We start from the raw sequence: 26,467 nt of genomic DNA, 5'->3' as shown, positions 1-26,467 counted from the left end.
TTTGTTTGCATTATTGTTGGAATTCATGACTTACTGACTTATGTTTATGCCACACTTGTTTTGTATAATTTTGTCAAATTGTCATAATTGTTGAACGCTTAAAAAAAAGTAAGCCTAGAAAGTTAATAACTCAATGAAGCAGATGAACGGTCTCATGTTATTTCATGGTTATTTTGCCCAATATTTAGTCATAATAAATCATATATAAATAAGATTGTCGTAAGAGAGATTGATTTATAACTTGTTTGCTAAAAATAAAAAACATGGGAACGTGTTTTAAGTTAAAAACAAAAATATAATTTTGTGAACATTTTTGTACAGGTCTCATAATGTCAAATCATCAAAACTCAAAATAATAATAAAATACAGCAAACAAACAAGATTGAAGACATACTGTAAACATTTAATAAACAATACACAGTAAATCACCACTATTTGCTGGGAAAAAGGCCCGACCGCGAATAGCAAAATCCACAACAATTGACATTCATTCTAACCGTCACGGAAAGAAACATATTTTTTGAATTTCGAAAAAAAATCCAGAATGAAAAAAAAAAACAATCTGGAAAAAATACAGCAAGTAACAAGGAATAGGTTTGCTTACCAGGGGAAAAAAATATATCTGCAAACGCCAGCCTAAATAGTCATGACACCTGCAGGCCCGAGGGTGACTTGGTCAAAGCAGTTGAAAAAAACAACAACAACCTGATAAGCCGGCAAAACTCAAAGCCCCAAAAAATCAGGTGGGGCTTCTGTGCACAAAAAAAAAAAAAAAGGGCGTAAACATTTATGAACATTTCAAACACACATTCATATACAATAAAGCCATATTTGGCTATGACTGCAGTATTTACATTTTACTCAAAATCTCCTTTAAAAAAAAAAAAAAAAAAAGGTGTAGCAGCTTTTTTGGGACGCTCGCCCCGATGTCCCCTCCCCATTCTCACCTGTGAGCTGTGACGGCCTCATCAAACGTCGGCCATTTTCAGTGGTTCCACGTCGTATTATCTGTCCCGTTTCAGGTGAGAGGTGAGCTCAGTTACGAGTCTGACCCGAAGTGTACCGCGTGCTTTTGGGGGGGGGGGGGGGGGTTCCAGAACGGTGAAGTTGGTGTTCATTGCTGAGCCGAGAGGTTGAGCAGCCTCCTGCTCAGCAAGCTGTTGTGCTGCTTCAGGTACTCGATCAGGTCTGCCTGCTTCTCCACCACCTCCTCCAGGCAGGAACCCTCTCTGAAACGCACACCACAACGAGGACCTTCTGTCGGAATTCCACAGAAAATTCTGAGCACCGGGCTAAATTAAAACAATGAGGAAAGCCTGAAGTATTATTGAAGTATTGCCAAAAATGAGTTTAAAAAAAAAATTGTTTTGGTCTCTCTTTGCTACGATATATTTTTTTAGAGGGTGGGGGGCAATATTCAGAGAAAAACTTTCCAAATTTGTGACTTTATAAAATGGCAAATTTGCGAGAAAAAAACCCTCAGAAATACACGTAGCGTACAAGTCGGATGTTTGCGCCAATACTTTTCGGTCGGGTTTTCAAATAAGGAGATTATAATTGCTTTAGCAGAGATTAACCATATACCCGAAGGATCAAGCATTTAAGTTCATTTGTTAAAATATTTACTTGTACATTTATGTTCCCAGAATGATTATTTACACATTCATCCATTTTGGTATTTTTTTGTACAAGTATCTAAAATTGATGTGTCGAATCTGCTGCTCTCCGTCATTCACTTGCATTTACCTGAAGAATGCTAGCTTCTGATTGGTTAGTGTTTAGTCAGCTGATAGGGGACCAGGAAGTGTTGTCGCGCTAGCTGCCGTGTATGACGAGTAAAGTTTAAATTCAGAATGAATCCGTCTCCATCCTGCCTTTTCAATTTATAAACAGCGTCCCATTAATGACCAACGAATCCTCACAGACTATAGCTACGTGTATTTCTCGTAAGTTTCAGAGTTGTTTTAATGTTAATAATGTCGCAATTTTGCCACTTTATAAAGTGGCTGCCGTACTTTGCCGTGGCAATCGCATGCTCGGGGGGGCAACTTTTAACAGCGCCACGATTATCCTCCGTGTAAACGAGCATGGCGGCGAATGCTTTTAACGGCGTCCATCTTGTGTGCGCGTATGGCCGTACCGGAATCCCGTCTCCGTGGGCAGGCTACCGACGCTGAAGTTGTACGAGTGTTCTTCCTGGCTGACGTCAGGCGCCGCTCGCTCCGCGTTGAAGATCATCACTTTGACTGGGGGGGGGGAGCAAAGGCAGAGGACATTTTGTGAAAAAGTAAAAAAAAACAAAAAAAAACTTCTGTATTGTCTACTATTTTTCTGTTCTCTCAAGGCAGAACCGACATGAAGCTAAGTTCATGTTTGTAAAGCCATTTTTGTAGGTTTTAAAGTGACTAATAACAAGTCTCATGAATACCAAGTATTTTGTAAGTTTTAGCCAAGCAAATCCTAGCAAGTCCTAATTTTATCCTCTGAATTTTTTTCCACAAGAAACAAAAACGTAACCCGACAGTGAGAGTTTCCTCGCTGTCGTAACGAAGCAGGTGGGAAAGTGCACACAGAGCCAGTTACTTTTTTTTTTCCTCTCTCTCTCTTTCTCTTTTCTTTTACAGGCTTCCATTCCCTGGCCACCTTCTAAACACACGGGCCGTTATAACCCGCACTTAGCTCTTATGGGCCGCCATATCCTGCACTTAAGAGCTCCAATTCTCACGCCCTAAACATACACCTTTACTCGGGGGGGATATGAGTGGGGTGGGCCCGGCGGCGGAGTGCGGAACATAGGGGTGGTCGCTGCAAGAAAAGGCAGACTATATGGCCGTTGGGCAGAAAAAAATAAATAAAAATCAAACCATTATTGGGTTGTAAAGTTGAAAATGTCAATTGGACACACCACAGGGATGTCTTGTTAACAATTCTTTCCGATTGGAATGATTTAAAAAACTGCCAAACAAATAAAATGAGGCTTCAAAATTGTGAAAAATCCGCTACTATCATACATGTCAACCCATAAGGTTTGTCCGTATTTCTTACGGATTTTTAAGTGTTGCAAAAGCATACGGGCGTATTTGGAAATGAATACGGATTTAACTGTTTTCATGAAAATAATAATATTAGTATATATTGCTTACCCTTTTTAAATTTATTTAGTATTTACTGTCGGCTACGTGCTACACGTGTGCATAAACTCGATTTAAACAACAACCGGTCACAAAATCTCGTCTATCGCGCGAGACTTCTAACAGTTTCCTGACATGCGCAGTAAAGAAATTTGTGTTAGAGCGAAAATTGCGAGTCGTTCGCAGTGGTTGAGAAAATGGGGGACAGGCCGGCCAAAAAAACAAGATACACCGGACGTTTTCGTTCGGAATGGACGGATTTATTTAAGGTAATTGGTCCGTCAAAACTTGGAGAAGAGTATGCATCATGTTCGCTTTGTTCACGGGACATTAAGGTTGCGGCATCTGGCATTTACGATGTCAAAGAACATTTGAAATCAAAGTTGCACGAGAGAAATGTGAAGCAACAAAAAAGTCAACCGTCCCTGTGATATTTAGAAATCTGTTTTTTCTTTGTGCAATAAAATGTCATTTGGAACAAGATACTGTCAATGTCTTCATATAAGAAAGAAAGTAAGGTAAGATTAATGTTATTGCATGAAACAGCTTTAGTATTGATAAAACTGACATTAGGATTTTTATGGGAAAATAAGGATTTTATGGGTTTGTAATACAGGTGGGACCAAATTAGGGTTGACATGTATGTACTATTCTGTTTTTAAATCTCCGCTAACTGTCATCTGTAAATCATATACCACACATCTTTCTTGAGCCTACATATTTACATTTGAGCTTCTGAAATAAAAATCGGCTTAAATCCTCCTGTGGCTTTCAACGCCACGACGGGAAGCGCTAGCCACCGAGTAGCTCGTGGGCTAACCGGGGCGACCAATTTCATTTCAGGGAAAGTGAAAGAGGAATAAAATTATTTGTTCAACTGTTTATTCATTCAACCTGTGGCTTACACTCACGCACATACCGTAATTCCGGCTAGTTATATACCCACAAACGTTTGGTATTTCATCACATTCCTGGTTCCTACATCCCTACACTATGCTAGCTTGGCTAGGCTAATGCTGTCCTAACTAGCCTCGCATGAATCGATGAGGCTTGCTTGAATAAGAGGACGGATCGTCTTCTAACGGTCCATTTGTGATTAATACAATTCACTGGATGGATTAGAATAGTCACAGGCATGAAACTGAGCTGTTCTGTAACTCGTGGCGGTCAGCAACGATGCATTCTCGGCGTGTTAGCATAGCTAGCAAGCTACTGCTAACTACAACCTGCTGACTCATGTACTGACACCCACTGGGCGCTGTTTTAATGCTACATCTCCACAAGTCAGCAATACATCGGTCATTAGTAATCCTCAAATATGTATCATCTATTTAAAAACATATTGCTGAATTCACTTTACAAGCAATTTCAATCTAAGAATTAGTGAGCAGGGATGACGGCAGTGCTAGCGTCATCGGGGGGGGTTAGCGGGCCCAGTATTGATAAGACTGGAGTGTCATTAGTCAGGGGAAATTGTCAAGGAGATTCTAAAGAGGGCAACCTTTGCTTTTGCTCTGTCGCGGCATCGACACACACAATCCAAAGAAATACTGCACATTCCTGCATAATGAGGCCCTAAATACGTGCGCGCGCGTGTGTGTGTGTGTGTGTGTAAATACAAGTGGCATGTGAGAAGCATTTAACAAAGCACAACACAATAGTTTAATGCTACTGCATTTACTGACTGTTTGTTGGTGGAATGACACACATCCAGCACTATGACAATAAATACAATGTTATGAAATTTCACACTAGCATTTGTTGCACGTTGACGTATGTGTGCATAGTATGGTGTTTAAATATTACGTATTTTTTCCATTCATTGCTGTTTATTTCAGTTTCAACTAGTATTGACGTGTTTTTTTTTCCACATACTTGGTGCTTTCGTTCACTTTTACAAACTTATTTTTTTTTGGCTACATACAACATTGCTGACATTTACCCCAAGTGAATAAAAATACTACCTGCATCTCACATGCATATTTGCATTGCTATTATGCAAAAAAAGCTTCCATTACATAAAACTTACAATGTTGCTGACTATTTATTCTGCTGTTCCCAATCACGTCATGCTAAAAATAGTGTGTGTCGTCGTTGGGTAGTTTGATGACCTAATGCTGAAAAAAAAAATGATGAAACGGTCAAACTGACGCGAGATGCCAATGACGGATGGATGGATGGAAGGCTGGGAAGTAGCAGTTTAAAGAAGGTGCCGCATTTCACACCTCCTTGTCAGAGGCTCTCTCTTTCTTCTGTCACACGCGAGTGCACAGACGAGACAGGCAGGGTGAGCCCAAGCCCGGGTCAGAGATCTGAGCGGCAGCTATCATGATTATTACAACGTGGCTGAGGTGCTAAAGGCTAATGCCAGGCTAGCGAGTCCGCGCCGGATGGTTTGCTGCATCCTATTAAAAGACATGAGAGGCATTTAAAGCGAAAGAGATGTGACAGGAGGTTAGAGATTTTCAGATTTTCTGAACTCCGCTGACCAAATGACTCAAATTAGCTGCATGATTTCGTAAAACAGTTTCACATCTTCAGTAAACCAACAAAATAAAAATGTCCCAAGAACCCAGATTTAAAAAACAAAACAAAAGTCTTTTTGGCTTGTTGGCGCTGCTATAACCCTAACGTCAAAAATTCATTTAGGTTTTCATACTCAAAAGTGGAAAAAAATGTGAAACTAATAGAAATAGTTCAAATTAATTTTTGACGTTGTTAGATATTATTAACATTTAAATTCTTTATTTTCATATATTAACCATTGTTATACATTATTAACATCTTAATTCTTTATATTAACCATGTTGAAAGGTTTTATAGACGTGTAAAGCAAGTAGTGTTGAACTCAGTATAATTTGACCTTAAGCTGGGACATATTATTTGGTCTAGAAGTTCCTTCTCTGTGGGAAAACACATTTGGTCCTTGAGAACAGAATCTGTTTCGAACACGCACCCCTGACTCTGTTTTCGCCATCGCTCACGGAAAAGTACCCAGAGAGTATGTTTTGTCTACAAATGAAAGAGAGGCGGTCGGTTTTAACTATAAGAAGCCATTTTACACGCGGAAGAGACACGTTCGGCACTCTGAAATTCCACCTGTTATGTGATGTTTGGAGACTGTCACGATGTCCAGAGATCTCTGTTAGATTAAAATCATTTTTGCAAAGGTGTTTTTTCTTACATAAAATCTGTCTTCAAGTTTTGGAACACGCAAAGAGGACAAATAATTATATTCCTCTTTCAACGTCTATAGCCGTCAATGGCAGTGAATGAGTTAATTCAGTCCCTTAAATATTTTACTTAAGGTACACACATCTACATAACTACAAAATCCACAAAAAGTCTCAGGAGCACATGTCTGGAAAGACACAGGAGGGAGTCGGCCATTTTGGCTACGTTACACGCTTCTGAATTAAGATGGTTTTACTGAGCAACATTTTAGCTGAGGTAACAACCAATCACGGCTTACCTAACGTTTACAAGGAAGCCACGATTGGGTGTCATTTTCAGTCGACAGTAAGTGGCAAAATGCCTTTTTAAGGTGTTAAACATGATAAGCAACGACGTTATCAAATTCATTATTACCAATATATAATAACTTTTTACTGCTGAAAATGGGAAAATTAGTATCCCTTTAAGTCCCTTGAAAAGTGGGCAGCACATAAACAAACTGTAGTAATTGATACTCTACTCACCTAATTTTGATGTAAATACCTTGATAGAATTTATAGGAATTTTGTCCTCTTTGCGTGTTCCAAAAATGAAGATAGGTTTAATGTAAGAAAAATACACCTTTTGCAAAAATGATTTAATAAAAAACAGAGAGTCTCTGGACAAATAACGGCCTCTAAATTCATCACTTAATCATCGTGGGATTCAGAGCGTCAAATGTGCTCTTCTACGTGTACAATAGCTTCTTATAGTTGAAAAGACCTCCTCCTTTTCATTTATAGACTAAACATACTCTCTGGTACTTTTTCCGTGAGCAGAGGTGGATGTTTTTGAGACAGAATGTGTTATATAGTTGAAGGATTTTCCCATAGCAAAATCTCACAAACAAGTTGAATCAAATTTACGGTGGCCGTGACTGATGAAGATTAAAACAATGTGTGTGTGTGTGTGTGTTATTTCGAAGCAAATTTTGTTTTCAAGACCGAAATGTGTTTTCGCACAAAGCGCTGAGAAGGAACTTTTTTTTTTAGACTAAATAATATGACCCAGCTTAAGGCCAGACCATATGAGGTCGACATCATCTGCTCTGCTCAGGACACAAAACATTTCGACAAGGTTAATGTGAAGAATTTAAATGTTCATAATGTGTAACAATAGTTGATATATGAAATTAGGTATTAAAAATGTTATAATATCTTTCAACCTTCAAATTAAAGCACACCGTATAATTTGAAATCCATAAAGAGCATGTCTCAACATTTATGCAACTGACTGATCTTCAATGAAGACTCCAAGGAGTGCCGAGTGAAGATGTCGACTGCTGCATTAGCCTAGCCGCTAGCATTAGCAATGTTGCAGTCTACTGCTTGGCTCTACTCGGCGCTCCTTGGCAAACCACACCAGACGACAATAGCGGCTAGCGTTAGCAGTTCATGCCGCTCGTCAACAAGTAGCGACAATGTCGACTGCTGCATTAGCCTAGCCGCTAGCATTAGCAATGTTGCAGTCTACTGCTTGGCTCTACTCGGCGCTCCTTGGCAAACCACACCAGACGACAATAGCGGCTAGCGTTAGCAGTTCATGCCGCTCATCAACAAGTAGCGACAATGTCGACTGCTGCGTTAGCCTAGCCGCTAGCATTAGCAATGTTGCAGTCTACTGCTTGGCTCTACTCGGCGCTCCTTGGCAAACCACACCAGACGACAATAGCGGCTAGCGTTAGCAGTTCATGCCGCTCATCAACAAGTAGCGACAATGTCGACTGCTGCGTTAGCCTAGTCGCTAGCATTAGCAATGTTGCAGTCTACTGCTTGGCTCTACTCGGCGCTCCTTGGCAAACCACACCAGACGACAATAGCGGCTAGCGTTAGCAGTTCATGCCGCTCGTCAACAAGTAGCGACAATGTCGACTGCTGCATTAGCCTAGCCGCTAGCATTAGCAATGTTGCAGTCTACTGCTTGACTCTCCTCGGCGCTCCTTGGCAAACCACACCAGACGACAATAGCGGCTAGCGTTAGCAGTTCATGCCGCTCGTCAAGACGAAGCGACAATGTCGACTGCTGCATTAGCCTAGCTTGTGCTAGCTGCCCACTGGCACGCTGACGTATGCTTGTGTGTGCGCGTGTTGCATGGTAGAGCCGCAATGTGCCCTGTAGTGCTTTTGCAGCGAAAACGCATGAGCGGGCGAGCCTTTGAAGGCCAAGGAGCGCCTTTGATGTGCGTGGAGCGCGTGGGCCGCATTCATGTTCAAATGAGAGGCCAGAAACATACAGCAGAGGCCTCAAACACACGCACACACAAACACTCACGCTCACAATCGAGGACGCACTTCAAAGAGAAGTGGAACGAGGCCTTCCTGTAAGGACTTCATGGCTGCAGGCGCTCGCTACCTTCGGCTCTTCAGAAAGTTTCCCCCACTCCATGAACTTTTATATCACCTTTACCGTCCGTGTGAGTGAGTGACTGTGTATACAGTACACACAAAACTGAAAGTTTCAGATGACCCTAAAATCCAATATAACCGTTACAGCTGACTTTAACTCATTCACTGCCATTGACGACTATAGACGTCAAAAATTCATTTGAACTATTTCGATTCAACATTGTTTCCACTTTTGTTAAGAGTATGAAAACCTAGAAAAAAAATATTGTACATTTAGAACAGATATAATTTTTTTTAGATTAATCGTGAGTCAATTATTGAAGTCATGCAGTTAAATCGCCTGATACGATTTAAAAAAAGAAAAGATTGTTAAAAATTAGGGGCGTCAGGCGACATTTTTTTTATCGGAATTAATTGCATGACTCACTAATTTTATATCTGTTCTAAATGTACAATTAAAAAAAATTCTAGGTTTTCATACTCTTGTTAACAAAAGTGAAAAAAGTTAAAATAATAGAAATAGTTCAAATTAATTTTTGACGTCTATAACCGTCAATGGCAATTAAATGAGTTGATTTGACCTTTTTGCACACTTGTCCACCTGTTCAGTGTTAAGACTTTTTCAACAAATTGCTGTTGCAATCTGATGATGTCACTGACCCATGAATGGACAAATGATTCAATATATATCAAAATTAGAGCTGAAACTTATACTCAAAGTCCACGCTCCCCAACCTTGTTGACTTTTGGCATTTAGCCAATACTTATGGTGTATCACCGCTGGCTGCCAGAAGGTGGCGTTAATGCTTGAAAAACACCCACCAAAAGAAAGAAGTAGTTTAAAAAAAAAAAAGGAGAAGAAAGTAGTGACCACCTGGCCACCTTCTTTATAGAATGCTGAAGAATGTGGCAGTAATGTGCCAAAAATATTTGCCAAACCGCCAAACCAAAGTAGAAGAAGAAATGTAAGCGGAAAAAGAGTAGTAGTCATGGCAACAAACAGCACCACCAGACAGACAATAAGCCAATTTAAAGTCAAAAGAAAAACTTTTCCATAGTTGAGGTATTGTCCAACTCCTCCATCGTCAACACGGGGTGCGTTCGGATATTCAACCTGACGCCACTCTGATAAGCGTGTCTTCCCTCCCATTAATTTATGAATGTAGCCTATTGTTTGAAAAATAATCATCAGCTCGTGCTTGAACTATTTCCATCTGTACTGTCTGACGCCGTGGGCTCCGCTACTCCCTTTTTTTGGAGCACTCTGAATAACCACGTGGCACATTTGAACAATGCTTCAAGAGTGAAACAGTGCGTGCTTGGAGTATTACCAAGCGCACTCAGACTAGGGAAGGAGGACCCTGGGTGCGAGTGTGAGCACACTTGGCCTTGTAAATTTCCCCCCAAAAATACAATTTATACTCAGAGCAATTTGTATATGTTTTTTTCAAAAGTTTAAAAAAATGTATATATATATATATATTTTTTTTTTTAAAGGACATATTTGTGCAATCAGACGTTTCCAGGTCAAATTCTGTTCACTTGCTAAGGTGCATTTGAGGTTCATCTGAAATTCCACCCAAAAGCATAATCCTCCAAACTTTTTTTTATGTGCAAGTATGTGATTGGTGAATGTTCTTTTTGCGCTTGACTCTGCTTCGCGGCTCACTACACCGATCCAAGCTGGAATGCGGCACAGACTGACCTCCTCCACAAACACTGTAAACACCGGGACAATGTGCGTGTGCGTGTGTGTGCGGGCGGAGCGGCCGAGGGCTAGCCAGCCTGTGGCTAGGCTAAACACTTAATACCTTATCTTCACCTGCATATGTGTTGTATGGGGTGGTATCTGCCCATCTGCGCCCCGTGGCAGCCCAAACACCCCTTTAATATGGATTTCCTTTCAATACCACTATCTGCCTGATCAATATCCTATCAGACACTCGGTAACTGCGGTCTTCCTTCACACAACAGAAGCTTTTAGAAATCACTGGGGGCGATACAATTTCATTGAATATATTTTTCTTATTAAAAAACACCTGAATAAATATTTTATTGGTGATATTGGAAGGGGCTGGAATGGATCAACCGCATTTCCATTCACTTTAATGGGGAAAGATGATTTGAGATGTGATTGTTTTGATTTGCAAGCATTTCAATGTTTTTTTTTTTAATGGAAAGAAATCATGATACAGTTACCCCGGGATCACACCGCATTCGTGCGCGTGGCGTCTCCGCTCCGCCGGCGGCGCCGATTCGCTTCTATTTTATCAGCTGGCCGAAGCCCGCCGCACGGATAGACCTACTTTCTATTTTTGCACATCGAACGGGACAGGAATACCGACGCAGTGTCAAAATAAAAAAAAATTCTGGTTACTTTTCAGAATAAAATACCCGCCAGATCCTATTTCGCATTGAACGGGACAGGAAGACCGACGCAGTTTCAAAAAAAAAAAAAATCCGGTTACTTTTCAGAATAAAATACCCGCCAGATCCTATTTCGCATCAAACGGGACAGGAAGACAGACGCAGTTTAAAAAATAAATAAATAAATTCCGGTTACTTTTCAGAATAAAATACCCGCCAGATCCTATTTCGCAATCATGTCAGCAAAACGTCACAAATGCTCAACGCTTAATTCACCGCAGCGAACAGAGACAAGGAGAGATTTATAACGGTATCACGGCACATCCTTTTTATTTGGACAACTTAAAAGTTGATGGTGCAAGGAACGTCATATTAGAAGCTGTGGGAGTGGCCGGTGAGTTCAATCAAAGGAAGTCCGTCTCTCTTTCTGCTTCGCCGTTGAGCACACTTTCTGTGTGTTTGTCGTCGTTTTTAATGCCACAGTAAATAAGTCATTACGGTTGAAAACGACATTTTTCCTATGCATGAAGTGACGATTCCTATGTGGCCGCAGCATTCCTGATCTTTCCGAGGAAGTGCGTGGGACAATGGATGAGATGGATGACTCTAGGCACCTCATAGCGCTCAGAGTGGTTGGTTGGTTGGTGTGTGTGTGTGTGTGTGTGTGTGTGTGTGTGTGTGTGTGTGTGTGTTCCAAAGTGAAAAATCAGCAGATCAGTTGTGGGAAGGAGGGAGGGACAGAATGCTTGATTGTCATGCTGTCGAGTTTGAAAAGGGCAAAGTGGCTATTGTCATGCCAATGCACTCTCACAATGTGTGTGTGTGTATGTGTGTGTGTGTGTGGGGGGGGGGGGTGGGTGCATGTGTGTGTGTTTGAAAGAGCAAGGAAATCTAACAGTTTGCCTTTCTCCATGTGCTGCTTATGAAACCCCATCATTTTGCCACAAAATGACAACATTTTTTAACCACAAAGATGGCTGCTCTATAACAATGAACACAAATGAAATGTCTGATTTCTAACGGAAGATAGCCTCCCCTCACCGCCAAAATACGGGAACATGTACATTTGAGAATGCCAAACTACAACTGGTTCACTGTATCTCCAAATTTTGAGGGCTTTATGTGTGACGGGAAAACACCCCCCCCCCCGCCCCCCCGCCACATTTTTTAATTTAGTGGGGGTTATCCAAATTTTTATTCACAAAAAGCATGCATATCCAAATCTTTAGTTTTCTTTTAAAGCATAAAATATATCTTTATTTAAAAATGTTGAGTTTTTTTTTAAATAACAAAACAAAAATCAAATGATTTTGTTGTTTTTTAACACATTGCCCAAATTTTGGGTTTGTGTGTTTAACCATAATTTTTTTTTCAAATATATATAATATAGTTTTTCTGACCACCCAAAAAAAACATAATTCAAAATGTTGAAGGAGTTTGTTCATCACCCTTTTGTTGCACCTGATTTTTATTATTTTTTTAACATATAATTTTTTTTAATTTATTTTATTTTTTTTACAAATTCTGGTTTAAAGTTTCACTCTGGATTGTTAATTATTATTATTTTTTTAAGAAATCAAGTACAGTGTGCCCCCAAATATTCATTGTTCAGCATTAAACTTATCTCTTGCTTATTAATTTTTTTCTTTAGGAAATCTTTTTTCAAGAAGAGAGAGAAAATAAGATCCCGCCAATTATAATGTTCCCGGCCAGGTCCAGCTCCTAACCCCCGCGAATAGCAGGGTTCCACTGTACCTCCACATTTGAGTTGCTTTGATAAAAAAAAAAAAAAAGTACTTTTTTTGTTGTGATTTTAACCACAAAATGCATCTCTCTCCACCAAAAAAATGTTTACCTGTATAATAGATGAGGCAGGGCAACGCCACAAGTAGCTCCAAGGTCAAGATACTGATCAGCAAGTAGGTGTGCAAATCCACTGACAGTCTTGCCGCCATGATGACCAACAGCAGCACATTCCCTGAGCACACGTTTAACAAGCTTAGTGCATCATTATTGCCACCCAGCATCCACCACGTGACCTCGCGGGCGTCTACCTGCCGAGTGCACGGCGAGAGGCAGCTGCTTGAGTGTGCTGGTGCTCCTGTAGAAGCGCAGGTAGCCTCTGTTGCGGGCCCGCCTGTGGTGGTGCTGGGCGCAGCGGGTGAACACCAGAACCAGCACCCACAGGACCCCCTTGCCGAAGATCACCGCACTGTCAGCCTGCACAGGCCCCAGGATGCTGACGCATGACTCTTCCCGGCCTAGCTTCAACGTGCACAACACGGCCACGCACACGGACAGAACCACGTACGCCACCTGGGAGACAAAAAAAAGGAAAAAAAAATCTTCCATATGAAAACTCATATTTGGAAAAACTCATAAGGTTGCGTCACATGTAAACTGAGGTACCGCTATACTGTATAAAAACATTATCTGCATAAAACAACATTATAAGACATAATACAAATCAAACTGAAAGGCTCATGTGCACAGTTGCACACTGTAAAACTGTGCTAAAAAACAAAAAATAAAATAAACAAAGAATGACTTAATTCAAGTATTTTTGTTTATGAATGTAACAGTAAAATTTGACTTGAGAATGTGCGTAAATGTTTCTGTCCACACATGTAGCAGAGACAGCAGGACGGCGTGCCAGGCGGTGGGCACGCTACGGAATTCTCTCCTGATGGCGGCGTGGAGGGCATCAGCTGAAATGAGTGGCCCGTCCACCAGGGAATCCTCCTCACTGCGCATCATGTCCACCGAAGACCCTGCCTGCTAAAAACACAACAAAAGAATGACTGCACTTCTACAACGTTGGATTTATTTTACACAATACCTAAAGCCAAATTAAAGTCTTGTTAATACCCTGCCCGAGGACGATATGGATCTTGCCCTGACATGGGTTTATAAAAGAACAAAAAAAAGCATATAATTGCCACAAGATAGCCGCAAAGCGCTTAAAACAGAGGGTCATAAAGCATCAACACTGCATCTAGCATGTACACAATCATGAACCCATGTTACATAAACGACTGCATTCCGCAGTTCAGTTATTCAATGCAAACAAACAACATTCCTGAGGCCCATTATAGTATTTGGTAAAGAACACGTGGGCAAACTGACTGAACGTGATGTGCTATATACAGCTGCATCAGGAGAGAAGAAGAAACACACTTTCAGTTTCCTTTTTGACTGTAAACGGGTTGCAAGAACTGCTAACAAAACAGGACCCCTCAATCGAACAAAAAACAATTGGTTAAACCTGACAACAACACCAATATTCCACCAGATGGCGCCGACGAAATACTTTTATTTCTTCGGCAGGTGCACAATAAAAACAAAATAAAAACTATATTTTCAGCGAAAAAAATTGATGAAAATTTCAGAAAAATATCCAAATATGCTAATTTTTTAACACTAATAAACATGGATTCGCTGCAGTGAGAAAACACTAGTAACTGACACACCTTCTTGTGTCATCTCACAGTAAGAGCACAAAAATGAGAATAGGTGATCTTTTGTCAAATAAATACGTTTAATACGTGCTTTCACAAATAGCGAAACGCGAATAAGCGGGGGGTACTGTACAGTAAACCAGATCTGTAAACGCCCTTTTTGTAGTTCATACTCGTGTGCAATTTTTGTTTCTCCTCTTATGAAGTTAAATAAGACAATTATATTAGTCGAGTCTGTAATAAGTAGAGTTTCTTATTGTCTTTTTTTAAATAAAGCAACAATCCTTTTACAAACATTTTAGTTTATTAAATTTAACAGTCAATAACTTGCAAACTATTAGATCGAATCTCAAGTGACACTGAGTGGTTATCATCGTAAAACAGCATTTTTGGCAAATACAATGTAAATAAGTCGAAATGTGGCGTGTCATCAATGTATGTGGCAAAGACATACGAACACCAGCTAACGTAAAATTAGTACTTTTAAGCGAAAAAGTTCATAAAACAACACAAACAAACCATGTTAGCTTCTTTGGCTAACACCCATTCGCGACTACGAGCAAAGAGACAAACAATTAATACGAAATGTCGGGTACGTACAGCATAAAAGACACCCTCGGACTCCATTTATTTTTAAAACTCGTCCTTTTTCGAAGAAGGAAGGACACATTACAAACTCTTAGCAGGGGGTGTGGATAAAAGCTGAAGCCTAACGAGCAAGTGTACATACACTATGCTATTTTGATCCCTCCACTGCCCCGTACGGTTACGTCATTATCACATGACCAACAAGGCGGAAGAAAATGAACCAAGTTTTTTTTTGGTAATGAACCAAGTTTTCAGAGTTATCTACGAGCATGTGATTTTGAGTGCTAACGCCAACGCTACTTTCCGAAGTAATGACCGATTCAGCCACAATATACACACAAGTGTTAATGTTGAGTTTAAAACAGTGAAACCTGGCTGGCTGTACATACCAAACCTCGCCTGTCTGTCACGTGAGCATTGCGTCAGAGCACTTCCGTTATTTGTATGTTTTTAAAACGCGCCTAAAAATAATTAGTACACAATGTTTGCACAATTGGTCCCGAAAAATTTGATTAGACGATTTTTTCCTTTTTTTATATTCGAAATTTATCATCGTTCACTTCATTAATATGCACCCCCCACCCCACTTACTTTTGCATTTCTTGCTACTGATTGGCTGAGAGGAATCATGTGACCTTATTATTTTTAACAGTGACAATATTTGTGGAATGTTTCAGAAATGGTTATTTAAGATTTCACGTGATGTTTAATGTTCCAATGTAAATGTAAAAAAAAAAGTTTGATTTTCAATCAAATAATCTTAAGAGTGCAGTATTTGCAAATTTAGCAAATGCAGTGTTATTTTATTTACATATAATTATTCTTTTTTTTTTCTTTGGATAAATTGTTATAGTTAACTAAAAGTCTCATTGTCCTGTAAAGGATGTTTAAGTGACACACAATTTTTATTTTATATGTTTTATTGCTAAAGTAATACATTTATTACACTGATTAAAAATATATCATATATAAAGAGACTTAAATAAATTTTTTATTAAATAATGCTTATTTTTCCACTTTGTTTTTAACCACTTATTTATTTATTTTTCAGTTAAATACATATGGATTACATTTGATCCACAGTCATATGTTTTATCTACCTATAAATAAAACCATAAATATTTCTAAAAACAGTACAAATGACACCAGCCATTTTAGACAGTTTTATTGACAAACATACAGTGGCTATAAAAGACGACGAGCTGAGCATTCCTCGTCCAGAAGAAACGAGAAGCTCAGTGTCTGAGCGGGACAGCTGCAACACTTGTGTTGGAGACCGGATGACGGGATGTTATGAAATGACGCTAAAAATAATAAAGAGGGAAGCAGCAGGTATTAAGTACGGGTCATTGGTGTCAAGCTCTACAAGAGAGAAGAGGATGCGGAAGAGGCTGATCCACTCGTTTTACTTGCTGGTATGGAATTTCACTTCATGTCACATCTCACACACACACATTTTGAGGTCCATGTGTAGTAGCCCCACACACACACTGAATTAAGGCACTGGTTGAAACGGCTTAAAGGGAAGAGTTCAAAGCCAACATGCAAGTGGATAAAGACGTACAACAAACTTAAATGCTCCAGAACTGCATGTCAAACTCATACTTGCAATAACTTATGTTCATGCAAAAGTTTAAGAACAAAAGAGGAGAAGGTAAGGCATTAAAATGGTCGCGCTACCTACGTAAAAGAAAGTAGTATATAGCCTTGTAGTGTATATTGTATATTATTACAGTTGTAGTACAGTGAACCCCCATTATATAGCGGTTCATTTATCGCGCAAATGCTATATTGTTGTAATGCGTATTTGAATGGTGAAAAATAGCGCTCCATGTGCTGTATAAAAACAGACTAAATACATAATTAAATAGATTGAACATTTTTTGTCACGTTGCATCAATTGAACGCTGCTCCTGGTCTGCCCACCTTGGCCACATGGGGGCAGTATAAGACAGACAGCCTGGATGCAACAGCCAATCATATTGCAGCAGGGCGTGCCCTCGTACAACTCCAGTGACATTCATAATTATGCCGTTTTAATGACTTGAAAGCATGTGGGAGGGGTCAAACTTTTTACAATCTCCATATCGCAGATTTGGACATATTTGCAGATGGGTCAGGAATGAATGCCTTGTGATAAACGGGGGGTTCACTGTATTATTATTCCAGTTGATGTATTGTGCTTGTGTAGTCATAAATATGCTGGTCATGCTTACAAACACACTGCGGATGCGCAATATGTTTAGGTTATGTGGGGTTCTTATAGATATTTGAGTAAAATTATATGAGGGTCGTTTGTCGGATCATCAGAGTGTGGTGGGCTGTCCTCGGCCTGGAAACAAAAACAAAAATAACAGTCAGATCCAATTGCGTCTGCACCATTATTAACTATGAAAACAATGATTTACGCCTACGAGAACTGAACTTTATTTGGGGTTAATCAGAGCCTCGCAAGTTAAAATAAATAAAAAATTGTATCTCAAAACACTCGTTAGTTGTCACTCATATGTCAGGTCACAAATGTACTTTTGTTTTCACAACTGGCGGTGGCCAAACGTGGTGTGGCTCACTCTCGCCATCTAGTGTCCGAATGGTATACAGCGTCACCTCTCGATGCGACGTAGCAGTGGTGACAGCTCAGCAGTCCATTACGGATCCTCACGTCCGTCCCGGTGGTGGCGTCGCCCAGCTGCCCCTCGCACAGGCCGCACTGAACACATTTCAAAAGTAACAGGAATTAGCTATATATATATATATATATATATATATATATATATATATATACACACACACACATTATTTTTCATACCTTGAAACACTGCATGTGGAAGAAGAGTCCAAGCGTTTCAATGATCATGGCTGCTCCTTTTCCCAGCGGCTGAGAACAACCGGCGCATTGCCTCTTCCCGCTAACGCACCTGCGTAATTAGCAAAAACTTTTTCTCAACTCAGCTTTCTACATGCTGAAACTGTTTAAATGCAATTGTAATACAGAAATGTCATCAAATAAAATCTAACAACTTGCAAAGTCCATTATAACGTATGATGTTTTGCACATGTGTCTGTTTTCTTACCTGCTGGGCGACGGAGGCAAGGGTGAGGACGGCTGCTGTGTTCCGGCGATGCCATCGTGGGAATCGCACCTGTCGTCACAAACCAAATCTGAGTCACTGACTAGAGTGTGCTAATTTTATTTCTGTCATTTTTGCAAGAAAGTGAGTCGTTTTTTTCCTTAAGTTTTACGGCTGCCGCCCAACGACTGGCACAGGTATTTTGGTAAGCGGTCTAAATCCGCAGTCAATCAATTACCTAAAGAAAGGCTATTGCTAGCTTAATGCTAACGCTAGTTAGCCTCCATGCTAACGACTGGCACAAGAATTTTGGTTAGCGGTCTAAATCCGCAGTCAATCAATTGCCTAAAGAAAGGCCATTGCTAGCTTAATGCTAACGCTAGTTAGCCTCCATGCTAACGACTGGCACAAGAATTTTGGTTAGCGGTCTAAATCCGCAGTCAATCAATTACCTAAAGAAAGGCCATTGCTAGCTTAATGCTAACGCTAATTAGCCTCTATGCTGCAGCGCTTTAACCCTTTAAACAAAGGGTTGAACGCAAAATGGCTCAACAACATGTTGATAGACAATATAACAACATTCACAGTCTTATAATCTTGATCTTCCGCGTGGAATTACTATTAGAGCAGTGTGACGAAAAATGTTTATTCTTTATTAGTTGCTTCTAATTATGTAATTAAGGCATACTTTTATGAGGTACATTATGGAGTGCTATATTTTGAATTATTAAAATATACACGTCAACAATTTTTGCTTTTTTTTAGAGCGGATAAACGGCATTTCAATTCATTTCAATGGGAAAAGAAGATTTGAGATACATGTGTTTTGAGTTATGAGCACGGAATGAATTAAACTAGCTTCTAAAGGCACCACTCTATGTCAAAATTGGAACTAAGGCTTGCTTTTGATCAGCATTTATATGAAACAAATGCCTTTTCTCTATTCATGACTGCATTTGAATTCAAAGTGACTTCAGATCAAAGATACCTTTTAACGCCGTGTGGTGGGTTGGGCTGAGTGTTCCGGTCCAGAGAGGCCGTCTTCCACATGGCGGACTTCTTGGCTGGCTCAGTATCGTAGACGGCGTCTGAAAAGAAAGCGCCATAAATTACTTGTTTTGCTTCTTTTTTGTTGTTGACATTCTTGATTTATTTATTTATTAAGTTTTAAGTTTTTTACACTTTACTTTTACAAGTGTCCAAACAAGTTGCAGGCTAGTGGTTAGTTTGGAGATTGCATGTTTGAATCCCAGGGTTGTATGTTGCTTGGGAAAGTTTCCTGTGAGCATTCCGGCTTCCTCCCAAAAACTTATTATTATTATTATTATTATTATTATTTTTATGTGGAGCAGCTATGTCAGGAAATCCAGTGGTGTAAATGTCTCACCCTGCAAAAAGTGCAGCTTGGACGCATGATGCTCTTCACTTCCTCTGGTGTCTTTGTGGCCGTTTTGCTGCACAAACTGGCTGACGTTTTTTTTTTCTCCAACAGGGGGCGACGTGGTCCTCACGCAGGCGTTGAGGGGCGCTACAGTTTCCTCCAAGATCTTCCTCTCCTGGAGGAGCGAATGAAGGCAAAAATAGTAAGTATGGAAGCTGTTTGAGCATTTTTGAGCATATTTAATATTCCATTTAACTCATTTTAATTCGGGGGCCATTTTCAAAATTCAAATTTGATCTCAATAACGACAGGTAAAAATATGTCCTTTTTATTTGGGGGGTATGGGGGGGGGGGTGTTACATGCCCATTCTGAAAATATTCCAATTTATTATAATATTTCTGCAGAGTAATTTCTCGACTAAAGTGAGCGCAGAATTTTGCCATCAAATCCTCAGCAATAGTCAAATTTCAAAATGACATTTAAGTCAGTGCGCCCTCCAATGGACAAAATTAGCAACAACAGATAATTTTAGTGAAAAACTGCATTTGGTGTTCGATCCTCATGGGCCATATTGGACTCCCTGAGGGACCGATTCTTGACACCACTGACTTGGCACTAGTAGAACCACAATTTATTTTGGATTTTTTTTCCACTACTGCATGACATTTCTGTGCACTAGTATGATGACTGTTTTACTAGTGACGCCCCCCCCCCCCCTCCCCACTACTGTATTACAATTATGTGCACAACAACTACATGTTACTAGTGAGGTAAAACTGTACACTAGTTGACATCTGTGCACTACTAGTACCACTAGTGAAATGTGAGACGTTAACAAGTAGAGTGTTTCTACTAGTGGACAGAAATGACAACAAACAGTAGCGAAAGGCATCGGTGGGGAAAAACATCACTAGTAAGACAGTTAGTTCGACTATTTGTCCGTTTAATTGTCTTATAAGATAGGACAAGAGTGTGCACTAGTAGACTATGGAATAAATGTTCAAACTGCTTGCCATAAAGAAAAAAATATTAAAATTAGAGTAGGAAGGCGGACGTACCTCTTCGTTGTGCTTCCGTTCTTCCTCCTGTACCTCCAGTTGCGCTTTCTCCCACTCCTTCTTCAGCTTCTCCTGTTCCTTCTGGTACTGCTCCTTTAAGAAGCACAAGCTCAAAGTCACCATAAGATGAGCACCAAAAACAGAGATTGTGTATAGAGGGCGCATGGAAATAAGTTGCAACATGCTAGAAAAGTACGTTCATTTCAGTAGTGGGCGTTAGTTAGTCATGGAAAGTATTTGTGCAAATTTCACATTCATAAAGTTTCGTTAGGTGCACCTAACTCATTCACTGCCATGAATTCATTCAAAAAAGATATCGTTAAAAATTAGGGGCAAGAGGCGTTTTTTTTTTATTTATTGTAATTAATCGCATGACTTCACTAGTTAACTCACGATTAATCCCACATTTTATATCTGTTTTAAATGTACAATAAAAAAAAATCTAGGTTTTCACACTGTTGTTAAACTAATAGAAATAGTTAAAATTTATTTTTGACATTTATAGCTGTCAACGGCAGTGAATGAATTTAAAAAAAAAAAAAAAAAAAAGGAAAGAAAATATTATTACAAATTTGGGGCGTCAGGCGATTAAAGTTTTTAATCGTAATTAATCTCATGACTTCACTAGTTAACTCGCGATTAATCACAAATTTAATGTCTGTTCTAAATGTACAATAAAAAAAAATCTAGGTTTTCATAGTCTTGTTAACAAAAGTGGAAAAAAAAGTTAAACTAATAGAAATAGTTCAAATAAATTTTTAACGTCTATAGCCGTCAACGGCAGTGAATAAATAAATAAAAAAAAGGCAAGAAAATATTCTTAAAAATTTAGGGCATCAGGCGATTAAAGTTTTTAATCGTAATTAATCTCATGACTTCACTAGTTAACTCGCGATTAATCACAAATTTAATGTCTGTTCTAAATGTACAATAAAAAAAATTCTAGGTTTTCATAGTCTTGTTAACAAAAGTGGAAAAAAATGTTAAACTAATAGAAATAGTTCAAATAAATTTTTAACGTCTATAGCTGTCAACGGCAGTGAATAAATAAATAAAAAAAAGGAAAGAAAATATTATTAAAAATTTAAGGCGTCAGGCGATTAAAGTTTTTAATCGTAATTAATCTCATGACTTCACTAGTTAACTCGCCATTAATCACAAATTTCATATCTGTTCTAAATGTACAATAAAACAAATCTAGGTTTTCATATTCTTGTTAACAAAAGTGGAAAAAAAAATTAACTAATAGAAATAGTTTAAATTAATTTTTGACGTTTATAGCCGTCGTTGGCAGTAAATGAGTTAAAGCACCAAATGAAGTGTCCCATGAGTGTAAACGCAATCGTGTATGTGGTAAACAACACGCTTGTAGCCATGGCAACACATAACCCACACACACAAGCATTACCACCGGTGTACCTGTAGGAGGCGCTCCTGCTCCTGTTGCCACCTTTCCACCCGCTTACGCTCCTCATTGGGGTCCCAGACCCAATGATTAACACGCTTAGCCAAGTTCAACATGGGGGTCTCAATCTACCCCCATTCCACAATCACACACACACAAAAGACACACAGACGCGCACGTCGAGACAGCAAAAAGGACAGAAAAAGAGGAAAGGTCAGAGGACAAGTGGAGACGAGGGGTAAACACGAGGTCCGATTGAAGGATGAAGGAGAGGCGGAGCTAAGAACAACACGTTGATGAGTCTACTCACGCTCATACTGCTCTCCTCTTGGACTTCTGTGGAGGAAAAACACACGTGACTTTTCAGTCTGAGTATGATTGACTCATTCACTGCCATTGACGGCTATAGACGTCAAAAATTCATTTGAACTATTTCTATTGGTTTAACATTTTTCCCACTTTTGTTAACAAGAGTATGAAAACCTAGTGTTTTTTTTATAGTGTATTAGAACAGATATAAAATGTGTGATTAATCGTGAGTTAACTAGTGAAGTCATGCGATTAATTACGATTAAAAATAGTACTCGCCTGACGCCCTTAATTTTTAATAATCTTTTCTTAAAAAAAAAAAGAAGATTATTAAAAAAATAAGGGCATCAGGCGATTAAAATTTATAATCGTAATTATCCGCCATGACTTCACTAGTTAACTCACGATTAATCACAAATTTTATATCTGTTCTAAATGTACAAAAAAAATCTAGGTTTTCATACTCTTGTTAACAAAAATTGAAAAAACTAAACGAATAGAAATAGTTCAAATGAATTGTTGACGTCTATAGCCGTCAATGGCAGTGAATGAGTTAATCAGTAGAATTAATCAGCCGATATGAGCTTTTTTAAAATGGTCAGATTTTTGTTGTTGTTTTATTTACACATTTCAACAAAATAATGATGGTCACTCTCCCTGACCCTCTAAAAGTAGTCATTTTAGTCATCAAATATTTTTTAATGAATTGGCCGAATCGGCCGAATCGGCCAAATCGGCATCGGCTTCCATATTGGTCAGGTCCGATGGAGCCATACCTGAGACACTGGGACAACATTCTTGTATGCTGGTTATTGAAGTCGATGATAATGACGACTGAGAAAGCTTTTCCTCTGGCGATTTCTCAACGCTCGCACTTTCATTCGCCTGAAAATCCAGAACAGATATAACATTTGTGATTAGTCATGAGTTAACTATTAAACTCATGCGATTAATTACAATAAAAAATTGTAATTGCCCGCCGCCCCTAATTTTTAACAATCTTTTCTTTTTTTTCTTAAAAAAAAAAAAGAATGTCTAGGTTTTCATACTCTCAAAAGTGGAAAAAAATGTTAAACTAATAGAAATTGTTCAAATTAATTTTTGATGGCAGTGAATGAGTTAACTCATTCACTGCCATTGACGGCTATAGACGTCAGAAATTAATTTGAACAATTTCTATTAGTTTAACATTTTTTTCCCACTTTTGTTAACAAGAGTATGAAAACCTAGACATTTTGTTATTGTACATTTAAAACAGATATAAAATTTGTGATTAATCAAGAGTTAACTAGTGAAGTCATGCGATTAATTATGATTAAAAAATGTAATCGCCTGACGCCCCGAATTTTTAATAATATTTTCTTTCCTTTTTTTTTTTTTATTCATTCATTGCCATTGACGGCTATAAACGTCAAAAATTAATTTAAACTATTTCTATATATTATATATAACTATATATTAACTTCTTTTTTTTAAAAGAAAAGATTATAAAAAATTAGGGGCGTCATTTTTTCGTAATTAATCGCATGATTTCACTAGTTAACTCACAATTAATCACAAATTTTATATATCTGTTCTAAAAAAAATTTCTAGGTTTTCCTACTCTTGTTAACAAAAGTGGGGAAAAAATGCTAAACTAACTGAAACTGATATGATTTTTTGACATCTATAGCCGTCAATGGCAGTGAATGAGTTTTAATAAAAAAAAATTTTTTTAAATCAAAATAGATTTGATTATTGCTCTCAAAAAAGTGTTGCAACCTGGCAGTGGCTGTCGCTGTCCAGGCCGTGCGGCTCCACCAGCGTCTGAGTGAGTTCGGTGACGATGGTGGTTTTGGTGACGCAGTTCCTCCCGCTGAACATCGAGCTGATGGTGGAGGACGACGAAGACGAGAAGGATGACGAAGAGGAGGAGGAGGACTTCGCCACCTGGGGAGGTGGCGACCCGTCTCGCGCCTCCGGCATAGGGGAGGCCTCGTTCTCAGCCTGCGTGACCGGGACGACCTTCTCTGCCGGCGAATGCAGCGGCGAAGTGTCCTTGTCGCCATTCACACGCACGAGGCCGTCCATCTTAAAGTTACACACACAAACAGTGGTGTGTGTTTTTTTTTTTTTCTTTAACGGGGACCCAAATGACATTTCCTTACCTTGACTCCATGCGTGCTGCGTGGCTGGCGATAGGGCTTGGCCGCCAGCAGGGGGACGGGTCTGGAGGGCGGAGGCGGAGGCTTTGCAGAGTGAGGCGGAGAAGGTTTGGGTTTTGGAGGTTGTGCATCCGCTTTGGTCGCTGGGTCCGCTCGGTGAGGAGATGTTTGGGTCGGAGGTCGGTGGGTTTCTCGGGATCGAGGAGGTGTGCTTTCTGAGGTCGCTGGCTCTCTGGAGGGGGCAAGCGGCGTGACTTGATCGCCGGGAGACCTGAACAGAGGTTGCGGAAGGTATGCAAATTTTGTCTAACTTGCGTCCGTGAGGTGTGAGGTTCAGTTGAGGGTTCAATTGGGGTTCAGTTGAGGCCAGTTGTGGCTCATTTAATCTAAGTGGCCAAATCGGGTACAACATGAACAGCGCTCCCAATAAAGGCACACACAAACAAAGGGAAGACAGTATAAAATAATTTAATTAAAATCGATTTTGGGACATTTAAAATCGATTCTGAATCGTACTAAATAAGAATCGCGATTGTAATGAGAATCGATTTTTTTGGGGCACAACACAACTATTTAGTAAAAAACATCCACTTACTTTTCCACCTCCTTGTGCAAGTTTTCACACGTCTTCTGCTGTGTTGATTCTGACTCGGTGTCTTCACAAAGAGTTTTGTGCTCGTGCTGGACCTGGTTTAGGGCCGCGTCGGGGTTTGCGGTGGAGCGAGGCAGCTTTAAGAAGTCCAGCGTGGCGTCGCTGATGGTGAAACGGAGAGCGTAGCGTTGCAGAACCATGGCCGCCTCCTCTGGCGTGGCCGCCCTGCGGTACGCCTCGCACAGCTCCGCCTCTCGCCGCTCCCTGAGAAAACACGGGTTGATATTTTCAAGCAGCCACTAAAAGCTTTCCGTTTCAATCTGGCTTGTACTGAGAATCTCACCACACTGCAAAAACTAAAATCTTAAGTAAGATATCATTTCTTAAATGTAACCTAAATTAGCTCTTATTTTTTACTTAAAATGAAAATTGTCAGGCAAGATCAATGTGCTTATTTTAACTCTTTGACTGCCAGACGTTTTCAGAAAAGGGATGCCGTGGGTGCCAGCCGATTTAAGCATTTTTGACTGATCTTTCAAGGTCCACAGAAAAATATGTGTTTGGACTATGGAAACGCACATATTACCAAATGAAAGATTGGACTCTCATCTTTCATCAGAAAAAAAAGTTTGTTTCTACCTTATTCCGTTTTTCAGTAATCAACAATAGAAAATGGTTAGTTTCACCTCTGTTTTTAAAAAAAACGTCTTTTAACGTCTTTGGCACTCCTCCATAGGATTTTACTAAACGTTATTTGACGTTTTTGGCAGTCAAAGAGTTAAGATACTTAATTATCTTATTTGATCCAGCAGTCTTGGCATTGAGTGTTAACGGCAAGTTTTAAGTAATGTGAGGATTAAAACAAGCATTTCCAACATTTCAAGATGACAATTAACTAACATCAAAGGAACTGGGATTTTATGAGTTTGCTTATTTTAACTCTTTGACTGCCAAAAACGTTAAATAACGTTTCGTAAAATCCTATGGAGGAGTGCCAAAGACGTTAAAAGACGTTTTTGTCAAAACAGGTGAAACTAACCATTTTCTATTGTTGATTACTCAAAAACGGAATAAGGTAGAAACAAACTTTTTTTTTTCTGATGGAAGATGAGAGTCCAATCTTGTTTTTGCAGTATGTGTGTTTCCATAGTCCAAACACATAATTTTCTATGGACCTTGAAAGATCAGTCAAAATGCTTAAAATCGGCTGGCACCCACGGCATCCCTTTTCTGAAAACGTCTGCCAGTCAAAGAGTTAAGATTTTGCATAATCTAGTAATAAGATAAATGGAAAAAAAAGTACAAGTATGAAAACAGACAAGTGCAATATGGTTCATTTAATTATATTTACTAAGCTCATTTGTCCTTCTTTTAGTACCAGCTCAGTGATGTAGTGGTAGAGTG

General features: G+C 39.4%; 2 protein-coding genes across 9 annotated transcripts in view; both read right to left on the bottom strand.

Annotated features, from left to right (window-relative positions):
• Positions 1-382: 382 nt before the first annotated feature.
• tmem192 (transmembrane protein 192) lies at positions 383-15,593 on the bottom strand. Of its 4 annotated transcripts, none has more exons than XM_077570233.1 (6): positions 15,492-15,593; positions 13,682-13,834; positions 13,111-13,372; positions 12,912-13,034; positions 2,141-2,246; positions 383-1,229 (listed from the first exon to the last, which is right to left on the bottom strand). In XM_077570233.1, the coding sequence occupies exons 2-6, from the start codon at positions 13,811-13,813 to the stop codon at positions 1,115-1,117; spliced, it is 738 nt and encodes a 245-aa protein (XP_077426359.1). In that variant the 5' UTR covers positions 13,814-13,834; positions 15,492-15,593; the 3' UTR covers positions 383-1,114. The 4 variants fall into 4 exon arrangements, with proteins under 4 accessions (XP_077426359.1, XP_077426357.1, XP_077426358.1 ...); XM_077570231.1 differs by lacking the exon at positions 15,492-15,593 and adding an exon at positions 15,115-15,280; XM_077570232.1 differs by lacking the exon at positions 15,492-15,593 and adding an exon at positions 15,115-15,280 and having other exon boundaries at positions 13,682-13,831.
• Positions 15,594-16,252: 659 nt separating this feature from the next.
• The window catches only part of LOC144054978 (LIM and calponin homology domains-containing protein 1-like), a 30,850-nt gene continuing 20,635 nt past the window's right edge, over positions 16,253-26,467 (bottom strand). For 4 of the 5 annotated variants that reach the window (XM_077570464.1, XM_077570465.1, XM_077570463.1 and 1 more), the window contains 13 exons: positions 25,067-25,327; positions 24,475-24,742; positions 24,089-24,397; positions 23,104-23,212; positions 22,329-22,354; positions 22,033-22,146; positions 20,614-20,706; positions 19,561-19,729; positions 19,162-19,261; positions 18,177-18,245; positions 17,912-18,020; positions 17,710-17,812; positions 16,253-17,434 (listed from right to left, as the gene is read on the bottom strand). In XM_077570464.1, the coding sequence (XP_077426590.1) occupies positions 17,409-17,434; positions 17,710-17,812; positions 17,912-18,020; positions 18,177-18,245; positions 19,162-19,261; positions 19,561-19,729; positions 20,614-20,706; positions 22,033-22,146; positions 22,329-22,354; positions 23,104-23,212; positions 24,089-24,397; positions 24,475-24,742; positions 25,067-25,327 (1,756 nt within the window). In that variant the 3' untranslated portion in view covers positions 16,253-17,408. The remainder of the gene's footprint in view (positions 17,435-17,709; positions 17,813-17,911; positions 18,021-18,176; positions 18,246-19,161; positions 19,262-19,560; positions 19,730-20,613; positions 20,707-22,032; positions 22,147-22,328; positions 22,355-23,103; positions 23,213-24,088; positions 24,398-24,474; positions 24,743-25,066; positions 25,328-26,467) is intronic. The other variant, XM_077570467.1, reaches the window with a different exon arrangement.

Source organism: Vanacampus margaritifer, chromosome 7 (genome assembly GCF_051991255.1).
Source record: "Vanacampus margaritifer isolate UIUO_Vmar chromosome 7, RoL_Vmar_1.0, whole genome shotgun sequence".
Lineage (NCBI taxonomy): Eukaryota > Metazoa > Chordata > Actinopteri > Syngnathiformes > Syngnathidae > Vanacampus > Vanacampus margaritifer.
Note: the sequence above shows the minus strand (reverse complement) of the source record. Positions and strands in the feature narration are given on the sequence as shown.